This window comes from Gossypium hirsutum, chromosome D07 (assembly GCF_007990345.1).
Source record: "Gossypium hirsutum isolate 1008001.06 chromosome D07, Gossypium_hirsutum_v2.1, whole genome shotgun sequence".
In the NCBI taxonomy this organism is placed as follows: domain Eukaryota; kingdom Viridiplantae; phylum Streptophyta; class Magnoliopsida; order Malvales; family Malvaceae; genus Gossypium; species Gossypium hirsutum.
Genome location: NC_053443.1, coordinates 2991201 through 3016614, shown reverse-complemented (window position 1 = coordinate 3016614; position 25414 = coordinate 2991201). Strand labels below are relative to the sequence as shown.

At 34.6% G+C, this 25414-nt stretch overlaps 2 protein-coding genes and 1 pseudogene across 2 annotated transcripts; 2 read left to right on the top strand and 1 right to left on the bottom strand.

Annotated features, from left to right (window-relative positions):
• Positions 1–2830: 2830 nt before the first annotated feature.
• Positions 2831–6863, top strand: LOC107953830 (sulfite exporter TauE/SafE family protein 3). Its single transcript, XM_016889251.2, has 12 exons — positions 2831–3205; positions 3330–3489; positions 4311–4511; positions 4592–4656; positions 4951–4978; positions 5082–5164; positions 5239–5325; positions 5418–5468; positions 5621–5842; positions 6013–6106; positions 6203–6343; positions 6478–6863. The coding sequence occupies exons 1-12, from the start codon at positions 2996–2998 to the stop codon at positions 6561–6563; spliced, it is 1428 nt and encodes a 475-aa protein (XP_016744740.1). The 5' UTR covers positions 2831–2995; the 3' UTR covers positions 6564–6863.
• A 2240-nt stretch (positions 6864–9103) lies between these two features.
• LOC107955978 (disease resistance protein RPM1-like) lies at positions 9104–12353 on the top strand (annotated as a pseudogene).
• On the bottom strand, positions 12053–14436 carry LOC107953831 (coiled-coil domain-containing protein 25). Its single transcript, XM_016889252.2, has 6 exons — positions 14151–14436; positions 13870–13997; positions 13678–13781; positions 13482–13569; positions 13238–13299; positions 12053–12647 (listed from the first exon to the last, which is right to left on the bottom strand). Exons 1-6 carry the CDS (start codon positions 14261–14263, stop codon positions 12495–12497), a joined length of 648 nt encoding a protein of 215 aa, XP_016744741.2. The 5' UTR covers positions 14264–14436; the 3' UTR covers positions 12053–12494.
• Positions 14437–25414: the final 10978 nt, after the last annotated feature.

The window sequence follows — 25414 nt, the reverse complement described above, 5'->3', positions numbered from 1 at the left end:
AAAAAATACTTTTAATTAAAAAAATCTTTTAAAGATATAAAATATTCATAAATAAAATTTTTTAATAAAATAATTAATTGATTTAATAATTAATTGGCGTCTAACATTACTTTCATCTTGGAAAAAAAACTTGTTTGCAAGCTCGAAATTGAACAGCTCGTGCATTTTTTTATGCCTATTAAGATATTTCAGTTTCCCTACACTCCTGATTTTGCACAATATATTAGGATCTTTTATATCCAACCAAAATAATTTCCTACATCGGTATCTGAACGAGTATGGTTCGTCACAATTATAACAAAGACCTTTACCTCTTCGTTTTGCCTTCTCTGCACGAGTCAAATTTTTAATAAAATGATAGCTTGTCTTACTGACATTAGAGTTTTTTTTCCCGATGAAGTACTTCCATTCGAATTGACATATGACGCCGCCATGGGTGTCACGAGAGAAGTTCCCATCAAGTTTGAAATTATATTTTATCATGATGTGTCGTGCAAATTGACAGATCTAATTAAATGTTGTTTCTTCTCAAATGCTTGTGCCAAACTCATTGCTTGAACCAAATTGGGGGGGGGGTGTTTGCATTTTCAAATCTAATTCGATTGGTTTTGATAATCCAGCAGCAAATAAGTCGATTTGTTGATCTATGTGCATGGAATTAGCACGAGCTATAAAAACGATAAATTAGAGAAATATATTGCATGTATCAATATCTGTAGTGAATGTGTTTTTTCATTAATTATGAACAAGAAATGATTTAGAGGTTAAATTAATTTCTTTGAATTATTATTTAATTGATTGTAATTAAATAATTGAAGTTTGAAGTAGAAATTAAATTAATAGTCATCACAATTTTATTGAACAAGACAATTAAATTCATTTACTCATAAATTCTAGTATGGTGAAATTGCAATGACTTTAACGAAATTAAAATTGTGCTTAAAAAATAATTTAATTGAGTGAATTAAATAAATAAATAATATTTTGAGAATAAAAAACAATTTATTAGGTTGGATAACTTATATGGATTAGTTTAAAAGATGAAAAGGAAACATAAAATTGTACCAAATACATGTAGAATATCCAATAGGCACAATACATATATGATGGGTAGGAACCCTAGTTCCTAATAAGGGTGGGTTGCGAACTTCCGTTTAGTCATAGTATAGACTCGTCCAAGGGTAGGATGGTCTATTTGGCCCAGTAGGTCAAAGTCAATTTAAATAATAAAAAATATTTTTAAATTTAAATTTAATTATAAAAACATTTAAGATATTAATTAAAAATGACATGACATTGCCTCGTTTTTTGTTGGTTGGACTGAATGTACCATTCTTGTTGGGGTAGACAACTTCACCTTAACACGGAGGATCATTAAAAGTATCTTGGCTTTCTTCATCAATGGTCGACTTAAATTCTTCCATCTTAATGGGAGTGTGTCTGTTGTTTCCCATAGCGACCGAGAAGGTTATATGGAACCTTTCAGCTCAATAGGTTGGGTGGTAAAGCTAAAGATGGGGTTCACCATTTTTAGTTCTCGTTCTGAGAGGCCCATCTGCTAGAAGGCTTCTTGATGCAACACTTCAACTGCACTACCACAGCCAATCATTATTCTCTTGACCTCATAATACCGATCATCCTGGAGACCACCAAAGGGTTGTGCTATCATCCACAACTTCTTTCTCATTTCTTTTGTTAAAATCTATCTACCACCTTTTCTTTGAGTTTGGGTGGGACTTCTTTGTCAAATCGTTAATTGACATCACTTCTCGCAAATGGCTTTTCTCTTTAACTTGGAGGTGGCCCATTCTACTTCGTAGGACCTGTTTTTCTGTAGAGTACTCATCTCCTTTCTCCATGCTTCCATCTTTTCCTTAGTAGGTGCATTTTTCTATTGAGGAGCAAAAACTTAAAAGTTCATACTCGTCATATCCTGATGCTCTATTCTGGTTGTTGCGTCGACCAAAGGCTAAGAAAGCTACGTCTTTCGTTTTATGGGATAGTTCTTTTTGGAGTGGGGTTCTCCTTTTGGGGAAGATTGTTCTACCCACTTATAAGTTCTTAGACATTTTAATGTAGCAACTCTTGTTGTTCAAACTAGGATTTGGAGGAGTTTCAATTGAGTTTGTAACTTAGAGTACTATTGGTTGTTTGGAGTAGGTTGTAAATAGTGGGGTTTTCTGTTAGGGATGACAGGTGTGGCAGATGGTTTTGATGCCTAAGATTGTATAGGAGTTGAGTTTTTGTGTGGTTTCGTAGAGCATATTGGTGATAACCATCAGAGTGTGGATCATTATATGAATAGTCATTGTAATAAAGATACTAGTCATATAGAGGTCAAATTGGAACCATTTGCCTATTTTTGGGGGGTTGGTTGTTTATGTTGAACGGCATGGATAAGGCAACTAGGTTGTGCTACTATTGGTACTTGGCTGGGATCTTTTGGTTTTGCATGTTTGGATTCTTCTTGTTAGATAAAACATGGTTTCATGTTCTCCTTTTACATATGACACCAATTGTTGATATAAGGGTTGAAGATGATGATGGAGAGGGTTCATATAATTGTTCTGAGAACCACTAGAAGAGGATATAAAGCTCTGGGAAGCAGTAGAAAGTTGGATAGAGTCTGGGTAAGTTGGGAAGCAGTAGAGGATATAAGAGAATAATACATTTTTACACTTAAATTCAGGTCCGAATATTCATACCAATCATACATAAAGATAAAAAGTACGTAAAGCGGAGATGGGAGGGGAAGCCTGAGGAAGTGGGGGTCCGCTCGAAGTTAACTACTTCCAAACAAAGAAAATTAATAATAAAACGTTGACCTCACAAACTTATCATGATATCATCCACAGAGACGAGTGACGTAATAAAGAAATAGAGTCAAAGACCCTTCTTTCTTTTGATATATATAATTTTGGTGCCAATTTTTATTTTTTCAAATAATTTCCCTAAATCCGAAACCCCGAAAATCACTTTCTCTTTCAATTCAAAGATGGCTCGGTTTGGAATAAAACGGGACGTTGCGAGATCGATAATGTTGAATTTCATTTACTTTGGTTTGGCTTTCATATTAGTTTCAGCTGAGAGAAGCTTGAGGAATGGAGAATCGAGCGAGGAATCTAAAACGAATGATAATTATTTTGTCAAAGCTATTCATTTCTTATGGAAACCTGATCAATCAGGTTATCACCATGTTTGGCCTGTAAGAACATATTCAAATTCAAATTCAATATACTTTCTTGTGATTATACCTCTTGTCATCAAAAAGCCTCTTATCATTTGGTTTTTTTTTTTTTGTGGAATTATTATTATTTGTTTTGGTGTAGGAAATGGAATTTAATTGGCAATCTGTGCTGGGAACTTGTATTGGATTTTGTGGGGCAGCGTTTGGGAGTGTAGGAGGGGTAGGTGGAGGTGGCATTTTTGTTCCCATGCTTAGCCTTATTGTTGGGTTTGATCCAAAGTCTGCAACAGCTATTTCAAAATGTAAGGTTTTCTTTTTTTTTTCTTTTCTTAAAACATCTTTGCAACGGCATGAAGAAATTGTTACATTTGAACAAGTGTGACTTTAGAATTAGGCAAAGTAAATATGTAAAGATTTTTATGAAGAAGAAAGAAAAGAAATGCACTGTATTTCCTTCGGTAAAATACTAAAAAACACCTAAATTATTCTATAGTAAATCTTTATTTTCTTATTACATTTGAATAGCACTTACTTCACTGAATTGATTAATCTTAAGGACTTATTTGCATGCAAAATAAAGGTTATGGCTTATCAGGATACAAATTAAAGTTAGAACTTACTTGAATGTAAATTAAAGGTTAAGGATTTAATAGGAGTAATATAGGGATCTATGGATTTATTTAAGGGTAAATTTTAGGAGTTTTTGTGTTGCTTTAGCATTTTTTTCCCTAACTGTTTCTGATATTGGCTGCATAAGCCCTTGAATTTATGCTAAAATTGGAATTCATTATAATTTTATTGAAGAGTTCTGCTGTTAAATCATGATTCCTTTCTGAAGGGAACAAAATTGAAATTTACTCAGCTTGTTGCAAAGCCCAAAGTAGACTTCAAAAACGTCAAGAATGGTTTAAACTCATCTTTCTAGTAAGACAAAGTTGCAGTTACCATTTGTTTGTATGCTAGATATGATTATTTTGAAAAATCTATGGCCAGGAAAAAAATGAGAAAAAAATATGTATAAATTATGTAAGTTCTTTGTGTAGCATTTTAAGAATTTCAAAGCTCACAGATGATTTGTTATACTCTATATGAGTTCATTGATTCTATGTTTTTGCAATTTTAGGTATGATCATGGGTGCAGCAGCTTCAACTGTTTACTACAACCTTAAGCTAAGGCACCCCACACTTGATATGCCTATCATTGATTATGATTTGGCTCTTCTTATCCAGCCAATGCTCATGCTTGGAATTAGCATAGGAGTCGCTTTTAATGTGATCTTTGCGGACTGGATGGTCACAGTTTTACTTATTATTCTCTTTGTAGGTAAGCTGTTTGCTGATTTGTTGTTGTATTTACTGGGGATAATGTGCACTATCTATCAATTTCGATGGTGTGGCTTGTAGGAACATCAACTAAGGCATTCTTCAAGGGTGTCGAAGCATGGAAAAAGGAAACCATACTGAAGCAGGTAGTAACTTTTTTAACTCAGTCTCATATTGATATGCACAGAACTCTAAGCTCTTTATACCTTTTCTCCATTCTATTGTGATTTTAAATATGAGTTCAAGTCTTTTCCGGCTTTCACGAATGAGCAATTAAAAAGTTTTCAAGGATACTTAATTTCAAACATAACTTTTTGCCTTGGCTTTGCTTTTTAATTCACTAAAAACCAAAGAGGAAACTTTCTCGTTCAGTGTTTGGCATATTAATATTATTATAATTACTTGAAAGCTATCTGAAATCTGCTTGCCTTGGATTTTAGGAGGCAGCCAGGCGCTTGGAATCAAATGGTCAGTAGCCTTTTTCCTCTAACAAATCCTTAAGATCATTGCGATCTTTTCATGTTTTTTTTTTCTTATGAAATAATCCCATATATTTCTCACATGATTTTAGGTACTAGTAGTGAAAATGTGGATTACAGGCCTCTACCCAGTGGCCCAAACACTGTTCCTCCGAAGGATAGCACAGACCAAAACGTGGGTTGACTGTAACCCTGCTGTTAATCATGAATCCGGATTTTCTAAAAACTTATTTAATGCTATCATTGCAGGTCACTGTTTTAGACAACGTTTGCTGGAAAGAACTTGGGTTTCTTTGTTTTGTTTGGTTTGCATTCCTTATACTGCAGATTTCCAAGGTTTTGTTTCTTCCGCTCTATTTACTGTTTTAAGTATTTGCAGAATATAAATTGTTGTACCAGAACTGATAAAATATGACATTTGATGACAGAACCATACAACTACTTGTTCTGTAGGGTATTGGGTGTTGAACTTGTTGCAGGTACATTCTAATCTTTTTCATCTTTGTTGCCTCTTTTCCATTTTTTGAATTGCATGAGCAAGATATAACATTTGAACATTATGGATCAATTATGATACTTACAGTAACAGTTTCTTTTAAACCTGGTTTGAGGCATCCTTTCTGTTTCCCAGATCCCAGTTTCAGTCGCAGTATCGGCATATGAGGCAGTTAGTCTCTACAAAGGAAATAGAGCAATTGCATCCAAGGGAGAACAAGGCTCAAATTTTCAAGCGCATCAGCTTGTTAGTTACTGTTTTTTCGGAGTACTAGCCGGGATTGTTGGTGGTCTACTTGGCCTGGGTGGAGGATTTATCATGGGTCCACTATTCTTGGAGTTAGGTATCCCCCCTCAGGTGAGTACCTTTGTGTCCTTCAAATGTATGCCATGAAGTTATTACATTGAAGTTCACCCTTCTCTTCATACATTAAATTGGAAATGATGGTACATGATCTCATTATGATCATGAGTCTATCTAGTGTTTTTATATTCTGATCTTTAGGCTTCTTATCAACATCTGTGTAGGTCTCAAGTGCCACAGCAACCTTTGCCATGACTTTCTCTTCATCTATGTCAGTCGTAGAATATTACCTTCTGAAACGTTTTCCAGTACCTTATGGTAAGGTTTGTTTGCCATCATTTGATTAGAGGAGGAAGTGGTCGTTCTACATTGCTCTGGAGTTAAACTTATTTTCATACTTTTATTTGTTGGCAGCTCTCTACTTCACTGCTGTGGCTACTTTTGCTGCCTTTGTTGGACAACATGTCGTGAGAAGGCTGATAATTGTATTTGGAAGGGCATCTTTGATTATCTTCATTCTAGCATTCACCATATTCGTTAGCGCAGTATCACTAGGTGAGCTCTGATTTGCAAATAAGTCGTAGTTTAATGGTAAAGGAAGGATTGAAAATGTTGGGATTCGAATGTTAGCTTTTAAAGGTACTATCTAACTCACTGGATTCAAAGCTCACTCAAATATATTTTGGTAGGTGGCGTTGGCATATCAAACATGATTGACAAGATTCATCATAATGAATATATGGGATTCGAGAACCTCTGCAAGTATGAAAGCTAGCACTTTAGGCTTTCTTCTTCTGTTTTTTCCTCATATTACCCTAGTGTTTTTCCCTCAAAGGCAAGCAATAAAATTGCCCTTGTATTTGTTTCATTCTTTGGGTTGTAGGCAAGAAAGATACCAATGATTTCGATAGTTTTAGCCATAGCTTTGTTTTTAGGCTAAATGGGGTAGCGTGAGTCTCGAACTTTAGCAATTCCCGAAAGTATTAACGAGTACTCAACCAACTTATATTTGCCAATTGTTTTTTCACTTTCCATGTTGTAATTTTGTATTATTGGAAGTTCCTGGTTCTTTGTCCTTGCTGGTGTCAAAAGACCTACATATTCAAGACAACCTTTTACTCTAGATTGTAAGGCTAATAATTTTGCTAAATGATCTGTCAATTTTTTTTCTTTCAATCAGAACAATCATCTAATCTTTTCATGTTTAGCAAAAATTCAATATTTCAAGAACTTTTTTTTTATCTTCTATGATCCTCAAAATTAGTTTGAGCTTATTTAGGGTTTTTAAACTTGATATAAAATTTATTTTATGCATTACCTAGATTTATTTTTAAATATTGTAGGTAATATCATTTGATTCATTGATGATGCATAAAATTATAAACTATCAATACATCAAACATTAATCTTTTCATTATTTCAGTTTGTAGAATTAAAAACTTAACTTCAATGAATTTATTATTTAATATTCATCACATTTCAACCATTCAAAATTTTTATTTAGTGTTAATATAAGAGTTGAATTAATAGTTTACACTGCTAAATTCAAGATGAATATAAAAGTGTGATTTAATATTTATAAATTTTTTTAGTTTTAATATAATAATATTTATTATGTTTAAGTAAGAAATAATATGATATTGTTTATTTATAAGCTTGAATAGTTTAAATTATAATGAAAATGTAACTCAATAGTATTATAAAGTATAATTCAATATTTATTTAAATTTATCTATTTAATTTTTTTATTTTGTTTCAATATAATAATAAAAATAACAGATTAAATCATAATGAAATGTAATTTAAGATGAATATAAAGTATAATTTGAATATTTTATCAAATTTTATATATTCAATTTTTATTAGTTTTAATAAAACAATAAAATATTTCACCTAAAAATAATCTCAAATAAAATCCAACATAACTAATGGCATCCTAGAAATACTAAAAGCAGACTGCTCAAGCATGAATATGATACAAAAAGATATATTAATTGGACAATCATCACATTTGAATATGTTGTTGAGATAAATATTAAATTTATATATGAATTTTGGTTTAATATATAATTTGATACATGAATTTTGATTGATGTAACTATACATATGAAATTTGACTTGTTCATATGTATTTATGAAATTTTAATTTTGATTCAATTGTGCATATTTAAAGAAATAGATGCATACATTTATTTTCATATTGGATTAATATAATTATTTGTATATGCAATATATCCATGTAAAGTCATGTTATTTCAATAATATTGTTAATAATTTGTGAAAATTGAATCAAACTTAATAATATTTAATTCAATTTTAGATTTAGATAATAATAATCGGATCATTTTCAAATCATAATTTTTTTTATATTCAAATTTGGTCATTCAAAAAGATAGATATCTAACTTAATGTCACTTCTAACATGGACAGAGAGGAAATCATCTTATAAAATTTATTAAGAATATAATTATTTGTATTAGATTTTTAACGAGATGTTAACAGGTTTTTCTGTATATATAGATACATTCATAGTAGGAGAGGGAAATGTAATTATCAAGGGTTTATCCTTAAATCTTAATGTACTAGAATTTCAATCACCTGTTTTATAAGTTTATAAAGATAGCATTTGGTAACTTAAATTTTATATTTAAAATTTTTAAATTTATAACTATTTATTTGACAAAATAAAATATTTCAAATTTCAAATTAATTTAAATTCTTTGCTGAGATAATTAAAAATTAGATTTAAATGTTAACAAGCTTTAAGCTTATTGTTTACAAATTATAAATGAAAATAAGGATACAACTTTATTTTTCTTTTTTTGAATAATTTCGTTACAGGTTAGTCTCTTCTCAACTCATAAATAAGAGAATAATATGCTTCAGCGCACTCAAACCTACGTCCTCCTGCATTGAGAATAATATTCATGCCAATCGAGTTAATACTCAATCGACAAAAAGATATATCATCTAAAATGAATGTAATTTTTTTAAAAAAATTATCATCACATTCACTCACCATACAAATATATATATATATATCTTATCAAACTCTAAAATAAATATATAAAAATTGTGAGTGTTAAATATCTCTTGTTTTATAGGTCGTATCGAAATTTACACGGTTGGGCACAAATTTCCCAAACTTGTGGACTGGGGCAAAAGAAAAATTAAAGACAATGTGAGGCAGAAATACAAGAAGATGCCAAAGGAGCGAGTAAGTATCCTGTAAACGAAGTCTTTGTTTTGGCCCCAAAATCCAATTTGGTGTTATTTGTTTAAACTTGCAATCTTGAGGATTTGAATGAAATTGTGATGGCTGAAGTGGCTGTGAGTTTAACAAGTTTGCTCAGTAAAGATGTGGAATTGCTAAGAGGTATCCATGAAGAAGTTGAGGACATTAAGGTTGAACTTGATTTCATTACATGTTTCTTAAAAGAAGCAGATGCAAGGGCTGTTAGAGATCAAGATGGTAACAGTATTAATGGAGTGAAAACATGGGTGAAACTTGTAAGGGAAACATGGATGACTACATCCATCGTCTCCATGTACAAAACCACCATCAGCATCATGGTTTCATCAAGGCTTACTTGTGCAAAGTAGCTGCTTTCCTTAAGAGTATGAAAAAACGTCATGAGATAGCATCAGAGCTTCAAGATATCAAAAGATCTGTTTGTGAAATTGGCCGAAAACGAAAAAGATATGGGCTGAACATCTCTGAAACAAAAGGATCTGGCAATTAGGCTGTTGCTCGGCGTGATCCTCGAGTTGGCCTGCAATTTGTCCAGGATAATGGACTTGTGGGCATTGATTCTCTCAGAAATGAGTTGGTCGATAGATTAATATCCGGACCTTCCGTGCGCACCATCGTTTCACTTGTCGGTATTGGTGGCATTGGCAAGACCACTCTCGCGAGGAAAGTGTATGAAAACCAAACTGTGGTTCAACACTTTGATTGCCATGCTTGGGTCACAGTATCTCAATCATTCCAGGTGGAACAACTGTTGAGGACCCTGTTGAGCCGATTTTTACGAGGAAAGGAAAGAGTCACCTCCCAATGCGATCAGTCGGATGGATGAAGAGGAGCTCATTAGCAAATCCAGAGAATATTTACTGGACAAGATGTATGTTGCTGTTTTTGATGATTTATGGAACCAAGGTTTTTGGCATAGCTTAGAACACGTATTTGCCTTATCATCTCAAATCATGCTTCTTGTATTTGCCTTATCATTCAGTTATCTCGATTTTGATGATTTATGGAACCATTCAGTTATCTCGATTTGCCTTATCATCTCAAATCATGCTTCTTGTATTTGGGAATATTCCCAGAAGGTTTTGTGCAACAAAAGCAACATGCAACATTGGAAGAAATAGCCAGAGAATACTTCATGGAGCTCCTTTATTGAAGCTAGGTTCAAGTCAAATAGATCGACTCCATGGGACAAGCTAGAGAGTGTCGAGTTCGTGATTTGATGCGCGAAGTCATCCTTTCCAAATGGGATGAATTGAATTTGATTCAAACTTCAGTAGGGAATTTGGAAAGTTTTAAGGGCAAAGCTAGGCATCTATCACTATATGATAGAGCAAATAATAATTTTCCAGGGAGCAGTAGTAAATCACAAGTTCATTCCATCATTGCGTTTCAAGTGGATTTTAAGTTCTTGAAAGAAGTAGGTTTCGCAGGAGTTCCCTTGAGTTATGTGTCTGAGGAATTGGGGGATTTGTTACACTTAAGATACTCGAGTCTAAGATATACAAAGGTGAAAATGCTACCAGAGTCCATAGGTAAGTTGCATAATCTCCAGTCTTTGGATCTAAAACGTTCTCCTGTACACGAGCTACCAGCTGAGGGGAACAAGCTGTATAACCTACAGTATCTTGCAGCTTACTATACAAGTTGTGATAAAAATTCCAATATCTATAGTCGAAAAGAGGTGAAGGTGTCTAACAGTTTTGCCAACTTAAACTCTCTGGAGAAGTTGTTAAAGTGCAGGCGTGGACACACTTGAAGGGGATGAGTTTTGCGTTGAATTGGGAAGGTTGAAGAAGTTGAAGAAACTGGGAAGTTCTAAGCTAAAACCAAAGCATGGGGTTGCTTTCTGTACTGCCATAGAGCAAATGAACAAGCCTCAATCATTGAGCATTACCTCCATAAAAGATGAAGAGTTCCTTCAACTGCAATCCATGTCTTATCCTCCAGTTTCTCTTCGGAAGCTGTGCCTACGAGGGAGGTTAACAAAGCTGCCAAACTGGGTTTCTAAAGTGCACAACCTAGTTAGAATTGGGTTACACTGGTCAAGAATATCCGATGATTCGCTTAAAATCCTTGGGGTTTTGCCTAAACTATTGAAGTTTCAGCCGACAAATGGGATATGATGGAGCCCAACTGCATTTTGAACGGGGATATTTTCAGACTCAAAGAACTAGCTCTCCGTATGTTGAATGGATTCAATAGGTTGACAATAGATGAAGGAGCATTCCCTTCTCTTGAATGGCTATCCATTGGGCCCAGTCCCTACTTGGAGGAGTTGCCATGGACCATTTCTTGTTTGAATAGCCTTAAGCATTTAGCATTGCATAACATGCCAGTGCCACATAGCTTTGCTCGAAGGTTGGTGCCTAATGAAGGAACAGATCATTGGAACGTTAAGCATACCAAATGCTGTCTTCTATTACACCAATGGATCAATGCAATCTTATGTCTACAAACTTTGCGACCAGCGCCTGTTGCAACTCCGCGATTTGTTGTGTTTCATGCAAGGTATTATCTATTTATATATGGAAATTTGTGTTAAACTATCATTATTATTTATAGATTGGGTAAAAATAAATAAAGATTTGGTTAGATAATTATTTAATATATAAACAATTAAAGTTCGTAAAAAATACTATCATATACATATAAATAATATCACTCAAATACAATAATTTTTCCCGTTTTCTTTTCTTTTTGTACCCATTGTTTTTCAGGTAAAAATAATATCGATTTTCACCGTTTATAAGAAGAGCTTTATATTCCTAATAATTTTTTTTTTCCTGAGAAGTTTCAGATACTCATACTTGTTTCGACAAATAATTAACTAAGGTTAACAAACATGCATTTAACAACTTCAGGAATATTTCAATAGCAGGAATTTGGAAAATTCTACAATTTTCATTCTCATTGAGAATAAATTAGAAACAAGACGAAAAGGAATCACAACAATCTCATCCAGCCAACTAAATATTAACTCAAATTACATGTATCCACCAGACCTCGTAAAGTAAACAATTTAAGAACTTAAATGCATAACGTCTCCCGAAGTTTAAAGTACACACCCAATGAGCAGAACCAAGAGTCAACTAGAAAATTAAACTAGTCATTTGTTTGAGCACGCACTCAACTGCAATACCATAAAAACCATCCTACCATACGGCATGATCATTTGCACATTTGGGATCAGAATAAATATAAATTGAAAGAGAAATAACACCTTAATCAACAATGGAGATCTGAATCGTGTCTTATAGAATCTATGGCACCTATAGCAGAAGTTCATCTCACCCAAAATGATGGAGGTAAAAATCCTAAGTGAGCCGACTTAATCAAGGCAAATAACTTAAGCTTGCAATGAAAAAGAAGTAAAAAGAAACCACCCTTCTTTGACAGAAAGCAAGTTTCTGGCAGCTAGAAGAATCGTAATTAGCGATGAAATACCAGTACATTTCACATAAAATCCTCTTCTACTTCCTGGAAAGACTTGCTTGTTGCTGCAATTTGTTTGTTTGATGTCATCTTTTCAGAGACCATCAGACCCTTGTAGCTTCTTATTTCTGCTTGTCTTTCCTTTTCAAGCCTTTGCATCTCCTCTCGGCGTTTCTACCACAAAGAAATTAAATGGAATCATCTTCAGCATCCAATTAAAAATGTGAAAATGTACATATATAGTACGAGTTGAGACTATAATCTGCAGGTTTTGAAATCACAATCCATGAATTGCAAAATACACTTTAACATTTAGCACTTATGTTATTAATACTGGATAACATAAGCCACATCTAACCCACAATGAATATAACCATAGGAAATTCTTACCCTAAACCCTAAACTTTTTAGCAAAGAAAAGCTGAACAGAAATCCAAACATTGTGCCATTATGACCCCAGCCTTCTATTATATTTGTGTTATATTATCATGCATATAAAGCTGCACCATTGAACCTATGTTCAATTAAATGAAAATGTATATGTGCTATTCTGCTTTATTCTTTATGGATCATCTTGTTACTGCCTAAGTTTCATGACTCTGCTGCAATATAACTACCTTTTCGCCATGAGCAAAATCAAGTAGGATAACTATTATTTTCATGATAGAACCGGTTAAGGATATCCATATAAACCATAAGTTAATGTAGCCAATTTCAAATTGACCAAGTAAGGAAAAAAACCAGTCAAATAAAACAGAGCTCACTTTTTCCCTCAACTGTTGCTTTCTCTCGGCTTTTTCCGCTGCATAAACTGCTTCTTTCTCAGCTGCAACAAAATATTATATATATCAGTGGCATTGGTTTAATAAAAAAAATATTCAGTATACTTAAATCAGTGTAGTATTGAAGATGCAAAAACAAAAAAAAATGACAGAAATCACACCAAGTTTCTTTCATAAACAATTATATCACTATCATCAATCCTAAGTCTTAACAGCTTTTGCATACCTTTCAAATCAGGTTTCCTTTCCACTTTAGTCTTGTTCAACCTGTTAACTATCTCATTTATCCGCTTCTCCACTCTCACAGTCCGAACCTAAATCACATAATAAAATCAGAAAATGATCTATTCTAGAATCAAAGCGAAAACAAAGAAAAAAAAACAGTAATGGTGACATTAATCAAAGTAATAAAGAAGTTTTACCATCTTGGAATTGTGAAAGCCAACTTGACCAACATCCATTGAAGGAGTTTTCTTCAAATTGGACCATGGAGTGTAAACAACATCAATATTATTCACCTTGTTGCCTAACCTCACATAATAATCAAAATAAATAATTTGCTAACATATTAAAATTACGTTTAAAAACAAAGGTTTGACGAAATTTAAATAAACCTTGGATGGAATTAGCTTTAACAAGCTGAACACAATCTTCGAGAACGCCTTCGCTTATATCATCAATGGTTTGACCCTTTTTAAGTCTTAAATAAACATGGGCAGAAGACATCTTATCCACATGGAACCTTTAATAAAACAAATTTCAATCACCAAAATTCACATATAATTTTAAAAGAGGGAAGGGGAAAAAGCCCTAATTTAATTTCCTCTATAGCAACAATGGCGAAATTTCGAAATTTTTCAATGTATCTGGAGAAATAATTCAAATAAGAAATTACCAGATATCTTCGATGAAGCCATATTTGATGAGCTCCTCGTTCTCGTACTTGTCAAGACCCATGAAAATGGTGTAATCGCCAGCTTCTGGCCGGGCTTTGAAGTAAAACACCATTTTTCCCTTCCTTTCGTCTCTTGGGAGAGACAAAATTAGGGTTCTCCTCCCTTCTGTTAAGGAAATATTGGGAGACCAGCGTTTCTCATACCATGGTTTAAAAAGTAGGGTAAAGTCGGGATAAATTACCCATAAAAATACTTTAATCTCCCTCAATATAAATCCGCCTATTCAAAAAAATCCTATTTAAATTATATCTGTAAATCTATATCTATGATGAATGTAAAGTATATTTATCATGGCTTTAAGAATATTTACTTATTTCTCAAAAAAAAAAACTTACTTTTTAACACAAAAAAATTACTTAATCTTTTTAACTAAATTTCTAGTTCAAATCCCATAAATTACCATTTAAATAAGTTTTGACTTTAATTTTTCTTCGATAAAAGAGGAGGTTACTTAATCTATTTTTGTATCGTTCATGATTTATATAATAACCGAAGATTTCATTTCAAATCCACATCCCATTTTTGTGCAGTAGAGGTATGAAAATCCACGAGAAGCAATTGGGTGTATTGTATGTGTCAATTGCCATTTAGCAAATAAACCTGTGGATATTGAGGATCCACAAGCAATATTTCCCGTTATTGTATTTGAAGCAGTTGTTAGAATTCCTTATGATTTGAAACAAGTTCTTGTTAATGGTAAGAAAAGGGCTTTGAATGAGGGTGTTGTTCTTATTTTACTAAAAGGGTTTGAGTTAACCTCGTCTGATCATATTTCGCCCAATATGAAAGAAAATAGACTCTTGCAACCTTCCAAGTAACTTCTCAACCAAAGTTCTGCCTGAGGAAGTAGGGGCCGCGGTAGCTGTTGAATCTTCTACTGGTACATGGACAATCGTGTGGACCTGTAACAACCCTATACCTGGTCTAATCGTACAAACCCAGTATAAGACTATTACATTTGGTGTCAAAACGGTTATAGCTAGATATTGTTTAATTAAAACATTTATACATAGTATTTTAATTTACCAACCATATTTGCAAACATACGTATAGTTTCATTAATTCATTTCATATATATACCAAAAACCATATACCTGGCCTAATCGTACAGACCCGGTATAAGACTATTACATTTGGTGTCAAAACGGTTATAGCTAGATATTGTTTAATTAAAACATTTATACATAGTATTTTAACTTACCAACCATATTTGCAAACATACGTATAGTTCCATTAATTCATTTCATATATATACCAAAATATTTCAAGTACCTCAAAATATATAGAAGTTCAAGAGTTTACATTTTAGTTCCTAATACATGGGAACATAACTGACTGCCTATGTACATGCCATTTTAATTCAAAATATGGTACCTACTTTTGAAGCTCTTAAGGATGTGATGAGATGAGAGATCTTCTAATCTAACTTTACCTCTTCGATTCAAACTGTACCTACGCGTTAAAATTAAACGCGTTAAGCCGGTGAAGGTTTAGTAAGCACTACAAGAATAAACAGATAAATAAATCTAAATAAAATATTTCAAACTCATTATGTTATTAACTTCATAAAACTTACCTTAACACATTAATGATTCGCTTTTGTCCACAAATCATAATCTTAGCCCAAAGTAGATTTTATAGAACACACCGGATATACGGAACAAATGCAGAGGTGCATTATTATGCACTAATGAACAGAGAGCACAGATGTGCTAAACAAAGAGCACTGACGTGCTAAATATCAGAGAGCACCAACGTGCTAATAATCAGAGAGCACCAACGCGCTAATAATTAGAGAGCGAGCTAAAGTTCTTTAACGGCATGCCACTAATATCCTGGTAGTTCTAAATTCCATCTACTTGGGTATTAAAACTGAATCTCATTCATTTAAATACTTTATAGAATTATTTCGAAAAAGATTTCTCATTTCTCCATCATTACAATTTAGTGCACATTTCACAATTCACAATTATCACACCATTTTCACATATATATACTTTTGTCACAATATTTACTTAATGTTTAAACAATATACCATCTTATATTTTCCATCTATAATTTTCTTTACAAATTTCATAGTTCCATAATATTTTATTTTACTTTATTTTATTTTATTTTTAAATAACTCTATACTATAATATAGACATTTAAATAAAATAATTTAAAAAAATAATCTTGTAGTACTTACAACAAAAAGGTTGAGATGATGTCTTCATTCACTCCTTAGCCTTCTCTTTTCCTTTTTCTTCAATTAGGTCCTCTCCTTTCTTTTCTTTCTCTTCAATTTCATATAAAACATATAACATTTATATATTAGAAAAAAAACAATCAAATGACTTTCATATATTATTCAATAAAAATAAACATATATGATTTAATAATTTAATAATTTCTTACCTTAGCTCATATTTCAATTTAATTCATAACTAAAATTATTTCTATTTCTATCACAATCTATACCTTATTTTTACTTAAATTCTATTTATAACTTAACTCTCAAATTTTCACTAATAAACCCTAATTTCAAATTTCTTACAATTTAGTCCTCATTACATTAAACTTATAACTTATTTCACAATTTAATCCTTTTCCCAATCCCAGTTTGAATTTCCATCAATTCAATCTATAATTCATCCACTAATTCAATATAAACTACATAAAAAAATTCTACTAACTTTCAAAATTTCAACATATACCTAATAGTATTTTGTTCTAGAATCATAAAAACTCAAAAATTTCAAGAAAAAGACTTAATTTGACTTACCAATTTGAAATTAAACCTTAAAAACCCTAAATTTCTTCTTTACTTTTTTCTTTCTTTCTTTCTCCCCTGTTTCTCCTCTCTTTCTCCTCTGTTTCTTTATTATTTTTATTATTTCTTTTGTTTTATATATATATATATTAATATAATATTATATAATAAAATAACATACTTATTAATTAAGTAAATATAATATAATAAATATTTTAAATTAAAAAATATCAGATTTTTCAATGTTAAACCTCCTAAATTTATAACAATGGTATATTTACCTATTTAGTCCCTTTTACTTTCTTTAATTTATAATTAAACTTTCACACTTATTTCAATCTAATCCCTTTTTCCTAATTACTTCTAATTAAATCAAATTCACCTAGTCAAAACATAATTAGACATACAACTAACTTCGTAAATATTTATAATAAATATTTACGAATCTGATTTATCGGAACGGAGTCCCAGAAATGCATTTTTTTTATTTAATCCATTTAAATAAAATTTACCATATAATCAATAAAATTTTATTATCAAAATTTTCATGCAACCTTCCTATCATAATATAGACCATACCATAATATTAAAATAAATTTACTTTCTAGCTTGGATTTGTAGTTACGAAATCACTATTCCGATTTACTGAAAATGGGTCATTACAGGACCGATGGGGTTACCAACCTTAATCGCTATAAAGGGCAATGCTACCACATTAAGCCTGTTCCTAGAGAAAAATATCAATATATAAGTTATGTAGCTTACCCTTTATACCTTTTTTTTAAAAGTTCTGTTACTAACATGTTTACTTCCATTGTGGATAATGTATTTGGGTTCAAAGCTCTAAGCGCTCTACGTCTAGAGGTTCTACGGATCCCTACTGTTTATATTAAAACTTTCCAAAGCCAGCCTCATGGCATCCAGGTTGAAAGAGATAAATTGAACAAGTATGGTGTAACACCCTTAATCCTTATCCGTCACCGAAATAGGCTTACATAGTATTACTGAAATTTATGGATTAAATACTAACATTTCACAAGATTTAATATACACATCAAGAACCAATCATAAAACACTCATATTGACCATTATATAGGCCTTCGAGGCCCAATATACACCTTAGAAGTGAATCGGGACTAAACTGAATACTGAAGGAATTTTTCTCAAAATCTCAAAAATTTTTCTTAGAAGCAGGGGACACACACTCGTGTGGCCGGCCGTGTGAACACGCCCGTGTCTTAGGCCCTGTGGGGATTCGATGTGAGACACACGACCATGTTTCAGCCCGTGTCTATACCCGTGTAACTCTCTGACTTGGGTCACACGGCCATCCACACGCCCGTGTGCTAGTGTCATGGGTTGCGCATGGGATCTCGCAACCATGACGAGCTCGTACGATCCATCGCATTCAAGGAAGGTTATTTGGCCCAATTAGACTGGTCCATTGCCTGGAGAAATTAAAAGCATATCTCCGGAGCTTGGCAAATAAGGAAAGTGATCTTCTAAAGATATGCTTGGCAAATATGGAAGGTGATATTTGGAGATAGGTGATCCTAGATATTAAATGCAATCTTTAGAAGATACGATTATGTAATATTAGAGATTTGATATTTTGATAGCTTTTAATTGTAGCCATTGATGTATTTTAATTTAGACTGTTGACTTTTGAGAGCCTCAGCTATAAATAGAGGACTCTCTGCTCATTGTACATTGTTCAATTTTTAATAGAATTTTGAGAGTATTCACTCAAACTTGTCTCTCAAGTGTTTTTACTTTTCTGTTGCTTTTGTTCATTTTTCAAGTTCGTTCTTACTTCATTCTTCTGATGTTCTTCGTGGTCGCCTTAAAGGAAATTCTTTTGAATCCATAATTGTTGTGAGTTGGGCTGACTTAGGCATTTTTGAGCAAAGAAACTGCCTAAGGCCGCACGGATCGCATGGGAAAACTCTAAGTCCGTGACAGTTGGTATCTAAGCCAGGTTTGTAGGTACCACTGAAAGATGTCAAAAGAAGTTACTGAGAATGTTGAGGGAATGGAGTCCCGTGGGAGGGATAGGAAAGCTAGTCGTTCGAGGGATATACTGTCAACTTTAGAAGATCGAGTTGTCACTCTCGAGGAATCCGTAGGAGATATCAATGAGAGGATTGATGATGTCGATGATAGGCTCCATGATGGGTTGCAGTCCATGCAGGAGCAACTCAAAGAGTATGTGTTGGATAGTGTTGAAAAGCTTAATGGCAGGGATGATGCCATTGAAGCTATGATAACGGCATTGAAAGAGGAGATTGTGGAGCTCAAGGGTGAACTCACAATCTACAAGGCTACCTTGGGTAATGGAGGGCTAGCTGCGGTCGCACTAAAGCCCAGTGTTGATGTTCCCAAGCCCAAGGAGTTCAAGGGGACAATGTCTGCAAGAGATGTGGACAACTTCCTGTGGGGAATCGAGCAATACTTCCGTGCCAAAGGCATCACGGAGGATGTCACTAAGGTAACTACTCTTGCTATGTATCTCACTGACATTGCTTTGTTGTGGTGGCATCGTAGATCCACTGATGTGAGACGTGGTGGGACTGAAATTAGAACTTGGGAGGAGTTTCGATGTGAGTTTAAAGTACAGTTTTACCCAGAGTATGCCGAGGATAAAGCTTGGGAAAAGTTACACCGGCTTGCATAACAAGGCACCGTGAGGGAGTATATGTAGAAATTTAGCGAACTCATACTTCAAATATCAGATATGGGTGAGAAAGAGACGTTCTGTTCCTTCATGGATGGGTTGAAACTATGGGTGAAGCAAGAGTTGCAACGCCGAAAAGTCCAAGAGCTTACCAATGCGATGTCTATGGCCGAATCGCTTGCTAAATTTGGAGGGAAGAAAGACAATGCCAATGCTTCTAAGCCAGATTCAATCAAAAGGGTAATCATGGGGGAGATAAAGAAAAACCCACTAGAAACGGCAACGGTAAGAAGCCTTGGAAGAAGATGAAGAGTGGGCCTATAAGTTGCTTTCACTGTGATGGTCCACATATGATTAAGGACTGTCCAAAGAAGGCCGTGCTCACGGCTATGGAAGCAAAGGTGTAGTCAGATGTGGAGGATAACAATCTTGGTTCGATACTTAAGGGTGTCAAAGATAGAACGAGTTATGGGTTGATGTTTGTAGACATCATGGTGGCCGGCAGAAAATTGAATGCACTAGTCGACACTGGTGCGTCTGATTTGTTCATGTTCGAAGAGGCAGCTCAAAAACTTAGGCTCAAGGTAGAGAATGGGTTGGGTCGGATCAAAACAGTTAACTCAAAAAATGTCCCAATCAAGGGTGTTGCTAAGGGAGTAGATCTTCAAATAGGTGATTGGGCCAGCAATGTATCCATTAAGGTAATACCACTCGATGGCTATGATTGTATGGTTGGATTAAGTTTTCTTGATCAGGTTAATGCGCTTATTGCCCCTTCGAGTAATTACATGGTGATTTCGGGTTCGAACCATCCATGCATGGTGAGAATGACAAGGAAAAGAGCTTGGAGGGAAAAACACTATTAGTAATTAAATTTTCTAAAGGAGTGCGCAAGGATGAAGTCTCTTATATAGCCACATTGAAGATCGAAGATACCGTTAAGTCCGTTAGTGAGATCCCGAAAGAAGTGAGCCAATTATTGTAGTGTTTTCGGGATGTGATACCTACTCAGTTGCCCAAAAGTTTTCCACCAAAGAGGGAGGTGGACCACAAAATTAAGTTAGTGTCCAACGTGGTGCCGCCAGCAAGGTCCTCCTATCGTATGTCTCCGCTAGAGTTAGAAGAGTTGGAAAAACAATTGAAGGAGCTTTTGGATTCGAGATTTATTAGACCATCTAAATCCCCATACGGTGCACCAGTGTTGTTTTAAAAGAAACATGATAGGTTCTTGAGAATGTGCATCGATTATCGGGCTCTAAACAAGATCACTGTGAAGAACAGGTACCCTATTCCTCTTATTACAGATTTGTTCAACCAACTTGGTATTGCAAGATGGTTTACCAAGTTGGATTTGAGATCGGGGTACCATCAAGTTCGGATAGCCGAGGGGGATGAGCCAAAGACAGCTTGTGTGACACAGTATAGTTCATATGAGTTCCTTGTGATGCCCTTCAGACTCACGAATGCCTGAGCTACATTCAGCACCCTAATGAATAAGGTACTTCAACCTTTTCTTAATCATTTTATGGTTGTTTACCTTGATGAAATTGTGGTGTATAGCAAGTCTCTCGAGGAGCACGTGGGACACTTGAGAAATGTGTTCCAAACTTTGAGGGAAAATGGGTTGTTCGTTAAGGAGGAGAAGTGCTCATTTGCCTAACAAGAGGTGTCATTCCTAGGCTACATTGTGGGAGAGGGTAAGATCCGAATGGATAAGAGCAAGGTTCGAGCCATTTCTGAGTGGGAGCCTCCAACCAAGGTGACGGAGTTGAGATCTTTCCTTGGGTTGGCAAATTACTATCGACACTTTATCAAAGGCTACTCTAGAATTACCACACCCTTGACGTACATGTTAAACAAAAGGAAGTTATGGGATTGGAATTCAGAATGTGAGAGGGCCTTTAATCAATTTAAGCAAGAAATGACGAGGGAACCCGTGTTTGCCTTGTCAGATTTTTTGAAGCATTATGAGGTACGTACGGATGCATCAGATTATGCTATCGGGAGAGTACTAATGCAAGATGGACATCCAATTACTTTCGAGAGTCGAATCTTAATGAGACGGAGCGAAGATATATGGTCCAAGAGAAGGAGATGACTGCGGTGGTGCATTGCTTGCGCACATGGAGACATTATTTATTGGGTTTCAGGTTCGTGGTCCTTACCGATAATGTTGCCAACAGTTATCTTCTAACCCAGAAAAAGTTGTCTCTCAAACAGGCTCGTTGATAAGTTTTTCTAGCTAAGTTTGACTTTACAATGAAGTATAAGCCGGGGAGTGCCAACATTGTGGCTGACGCACTTAGCCGAAAAATAGAGTTTACGGTAATTAGCCAACTTGATGGTTCCTTATTAGAACGCATTCGAGAAGGATTGTCCCATGATCCCACAACTAAAAATTTGACTGAGCTGGCCAATGAGGGAAAATGAGAAGATTTTGGTTTGATGGAGAGCTGTTATACACCCATGGGCGTCGCCTCTATGTGCCTTATTATGAGAAGCTACGTAAGGAAGTCATAAAATAGTGTCATGACTCGAGATGGGTGGGCCAACCAGGGAAGCATTGTACTTTGGCCCTTTTGGGGGAACGTTACTATTTGCCTCACATGGGTGATGATGTGAAAACTTATGTGAAAACTTGTCTAGTTTACCAATAAGACAAGGTCGAGTTAAAGACCCTAGTCGGTTTGCTTCAACCCTTGCCCATTCTGGAAAGACCATTAGAGAGTTTATCCATGGATTTTATTATTGGTTTGCCTAAGTCTGATTGGTTTACGAGTATTCTTGTTGTGATAGACAGGTTTTCGAAGTACGCGACGTTCATTCCGACCACCAAAGAATGCCCTACTGATGAGGCAACTCGTTTATTCCTTAGAGATGTGGTTAAATATTGGGGAGTGCCACAGTCTATTGTCAGTGATCGAGATAGGCGATTTACAGGTTAGTTTTGGATGGAGTTGTTCAAGTCAATGGGCTCAGATTTGAACTTTTCCACGAGTATGCATCCGCAAACCGATGGGCAAACTGAATGAGTAAATGCATTGTTGGAGACATATTTGTGACACTATGTGAATGCCACATAAAGGGATTGGCCAAAGTTATTAGATGCGGCTCAGTTCTCATATAACTTGCAGCGAAGTGGGGCAACGAACCAAAGTCCGTTTGAGATAGTGACGGGCCAACAGCTACTCACACCCAACGCTATTGTGACCCGTTATACAGGACCAAATTCAGTAGCTTATCGATTTGCGAAGGATTGGCAAGAAAAGAATGACTTGGCTAGAGCTTGTTTACGCAAGCAAGTAAGCGCAATAAGAAGTGGGCCGATCAAAATCGAAGAGATGTGCAATTTCAAGTGGGTGACTCAGTCCTTGCCAAATTACACTTGATTTTGCGATATACGGGTTTACACAAAGGGCTCGTGCGAAGGTATTAGTGGCCGCTCAAAGTTGTGAAGAGAGTGGGCCAGGTGGCCTACAATCTTGAGTTGCCTCCAAAACTTAAAGTCTACCCAGTATTCTATGTAAGTATGCTTAAGGTATTTCATAGGGACCAAGAAGATCTGAATTGGGGCAAGTCTGAACGAGCGCCAATGGGGGTAAAGGTCTCTTACGACCGTGATGTTGAAACCATTGAGGCAAACCGTGTGATTAGACGAAAGTACCATCGACCGCGTCATGAATACTTAGATTGATGGAAAGGACTTCCTGACAGCGAAACAAGTTGGGAACCTGCTGAGGTATTGTGGCAGTTTCAAGGAAGATTGACCAGTTCCATGAGGAGGACTCGACAAGGGCGTCGCTAGAACAAGTGGGGGAGAATGTCATGGGTTGCGCATAGGATCTCGCAACCATGACGAACTCGTACAATCCATCACATTCAAGGGAGGTCATTTAGCCCAATTAGACTGGTCCATTGCTTGGAGAAATTAAAAGCATATCTCCAGAGCTTGGCAAATAAGGAAAGTGATCTTCTAAAGATATGCTTGGCAAATATGGAAGGTGATATTTGGAGATATGTGATCCTAGATATTAAATGTAATCTTTAAAATATACGATTATGTAATATTAGAGATTTGATATTTTGATAGTTTTTAATTGTAGCCATTGATGTATTTTAATTTAGACTGTTGATTTTGGAGAGCCTCAGCTATAAATAGAGGACTCTCTACTCATTGTACATTGTTCGGTTAAGAGTATTCACTCAAACTTGTCTCTCAAGTGTTCTTACTTTTCTGTTGCTTTTGTTCATCTTTCAAGTTTGTTCTTCTGATGTTCTTCATGGTTGCCTTAAAGGAAATTCTTTTGAATCCATAATTGTTGTGAGTTGGGCTGGCTTAGGCGTTTTTGAGCAAAGAAACTGCCTAAGGCCGCACGGATCACGTGGGAAAACTCTAAGTCCGTGACACTAGGCTGTGTGTAAAAACTTGGGTATTCTATTTTGAAATTTCAACGTGCAGGGGACACACAGCCAGTCCACATGCCCATGTGACACACGGCTGAGACACACACCCGTGTGGACGAAAATAGGCCATTTTATGGTCTCTTTTCTCATTCATTCTTGACTCCAACTTACACATCTCAAATTTCATACATATAGGTCATAATAAAATCTTCAAAACAACAAATCCTATCATTATTATGGTCATATTATCACATATACTCTCACAATCTAAACTAGAACATAAATTAATCCACACATACAACTACTATATTAACATGTTATACCAATTCATTCATTACCCATACCAATACTTATACCGAACATGACAAACCATACATATATAAGTTAATATAAAACATAGCCAAAATGTAATTTTAATGTTTACACATCCATTTAAATTCCTATACATGCTATATAAAACATAGTATGTTTAGCAAAATCTACCGGCAAGTTGGATAGTGTGATTCGATGCGTTGATCTGACCTTCTGACTACTCGAAAATCTACAAAGAACATTAAACAACACAAGTAAGCTAAATGTAGCTTAGTAAGTTCGTTGGCTTTAAACTTAAATCTTACCGAACATACTATAATGATGTATTTAACTAAATCGTTCATTACACATTTCCTATCAATCACAACTTCAATTGATGATTTCACTTATTTCATCTCAAAATCGATCATATCATTAAGTTTTCCAATAATACTCCATGTGTCACCTACCAACCTTTGTCAAAATGGATAATGTCTTACGGATATGAGTACATTGTATACAAAAGCCTAAAGGTTGCACAGAAGCACATAAGTGCTAAACGAAAACCCATAAAGGTTAAATGGAAGCTCATAAGAGCTGAACGAAAACCCATAAGAGTTAAACTAAAGCTCAAAAGAGCTAAATTAAAACTCAAAGGGGTTAAACTGAAACTCATATAAGTTAATTGAAGCTCATAAGAGCTAAACTGAAAGCAAACACGGAAGTTAGCAACAAATGTTGAACCCTGGTTTACTTGGGTAATTTGCCGTCAATTCCTCATTTGCACATAACAAATGTACTCAATCCTGCGTTTCTTTCGCCTCGAACATTCAATTCAATTTTTATAACTTTAACAATAATTTTATTTTCAACAAATGATATGAATAATTGCATAATACCAATCATCAATTTAACCTTTAACATTAAAGTTTAACCATATGACTTACCTGTGTTAAATTGTAAGTTTGTAGTAGTTAAAAAATTATTCTGTTAATTTCCTTTTTTCTTGTTGATCTACCGACTCTTGATCTAAAATATAAAATTATTCATTCATTAGCATATATTTCAGTTTCATTTCACTT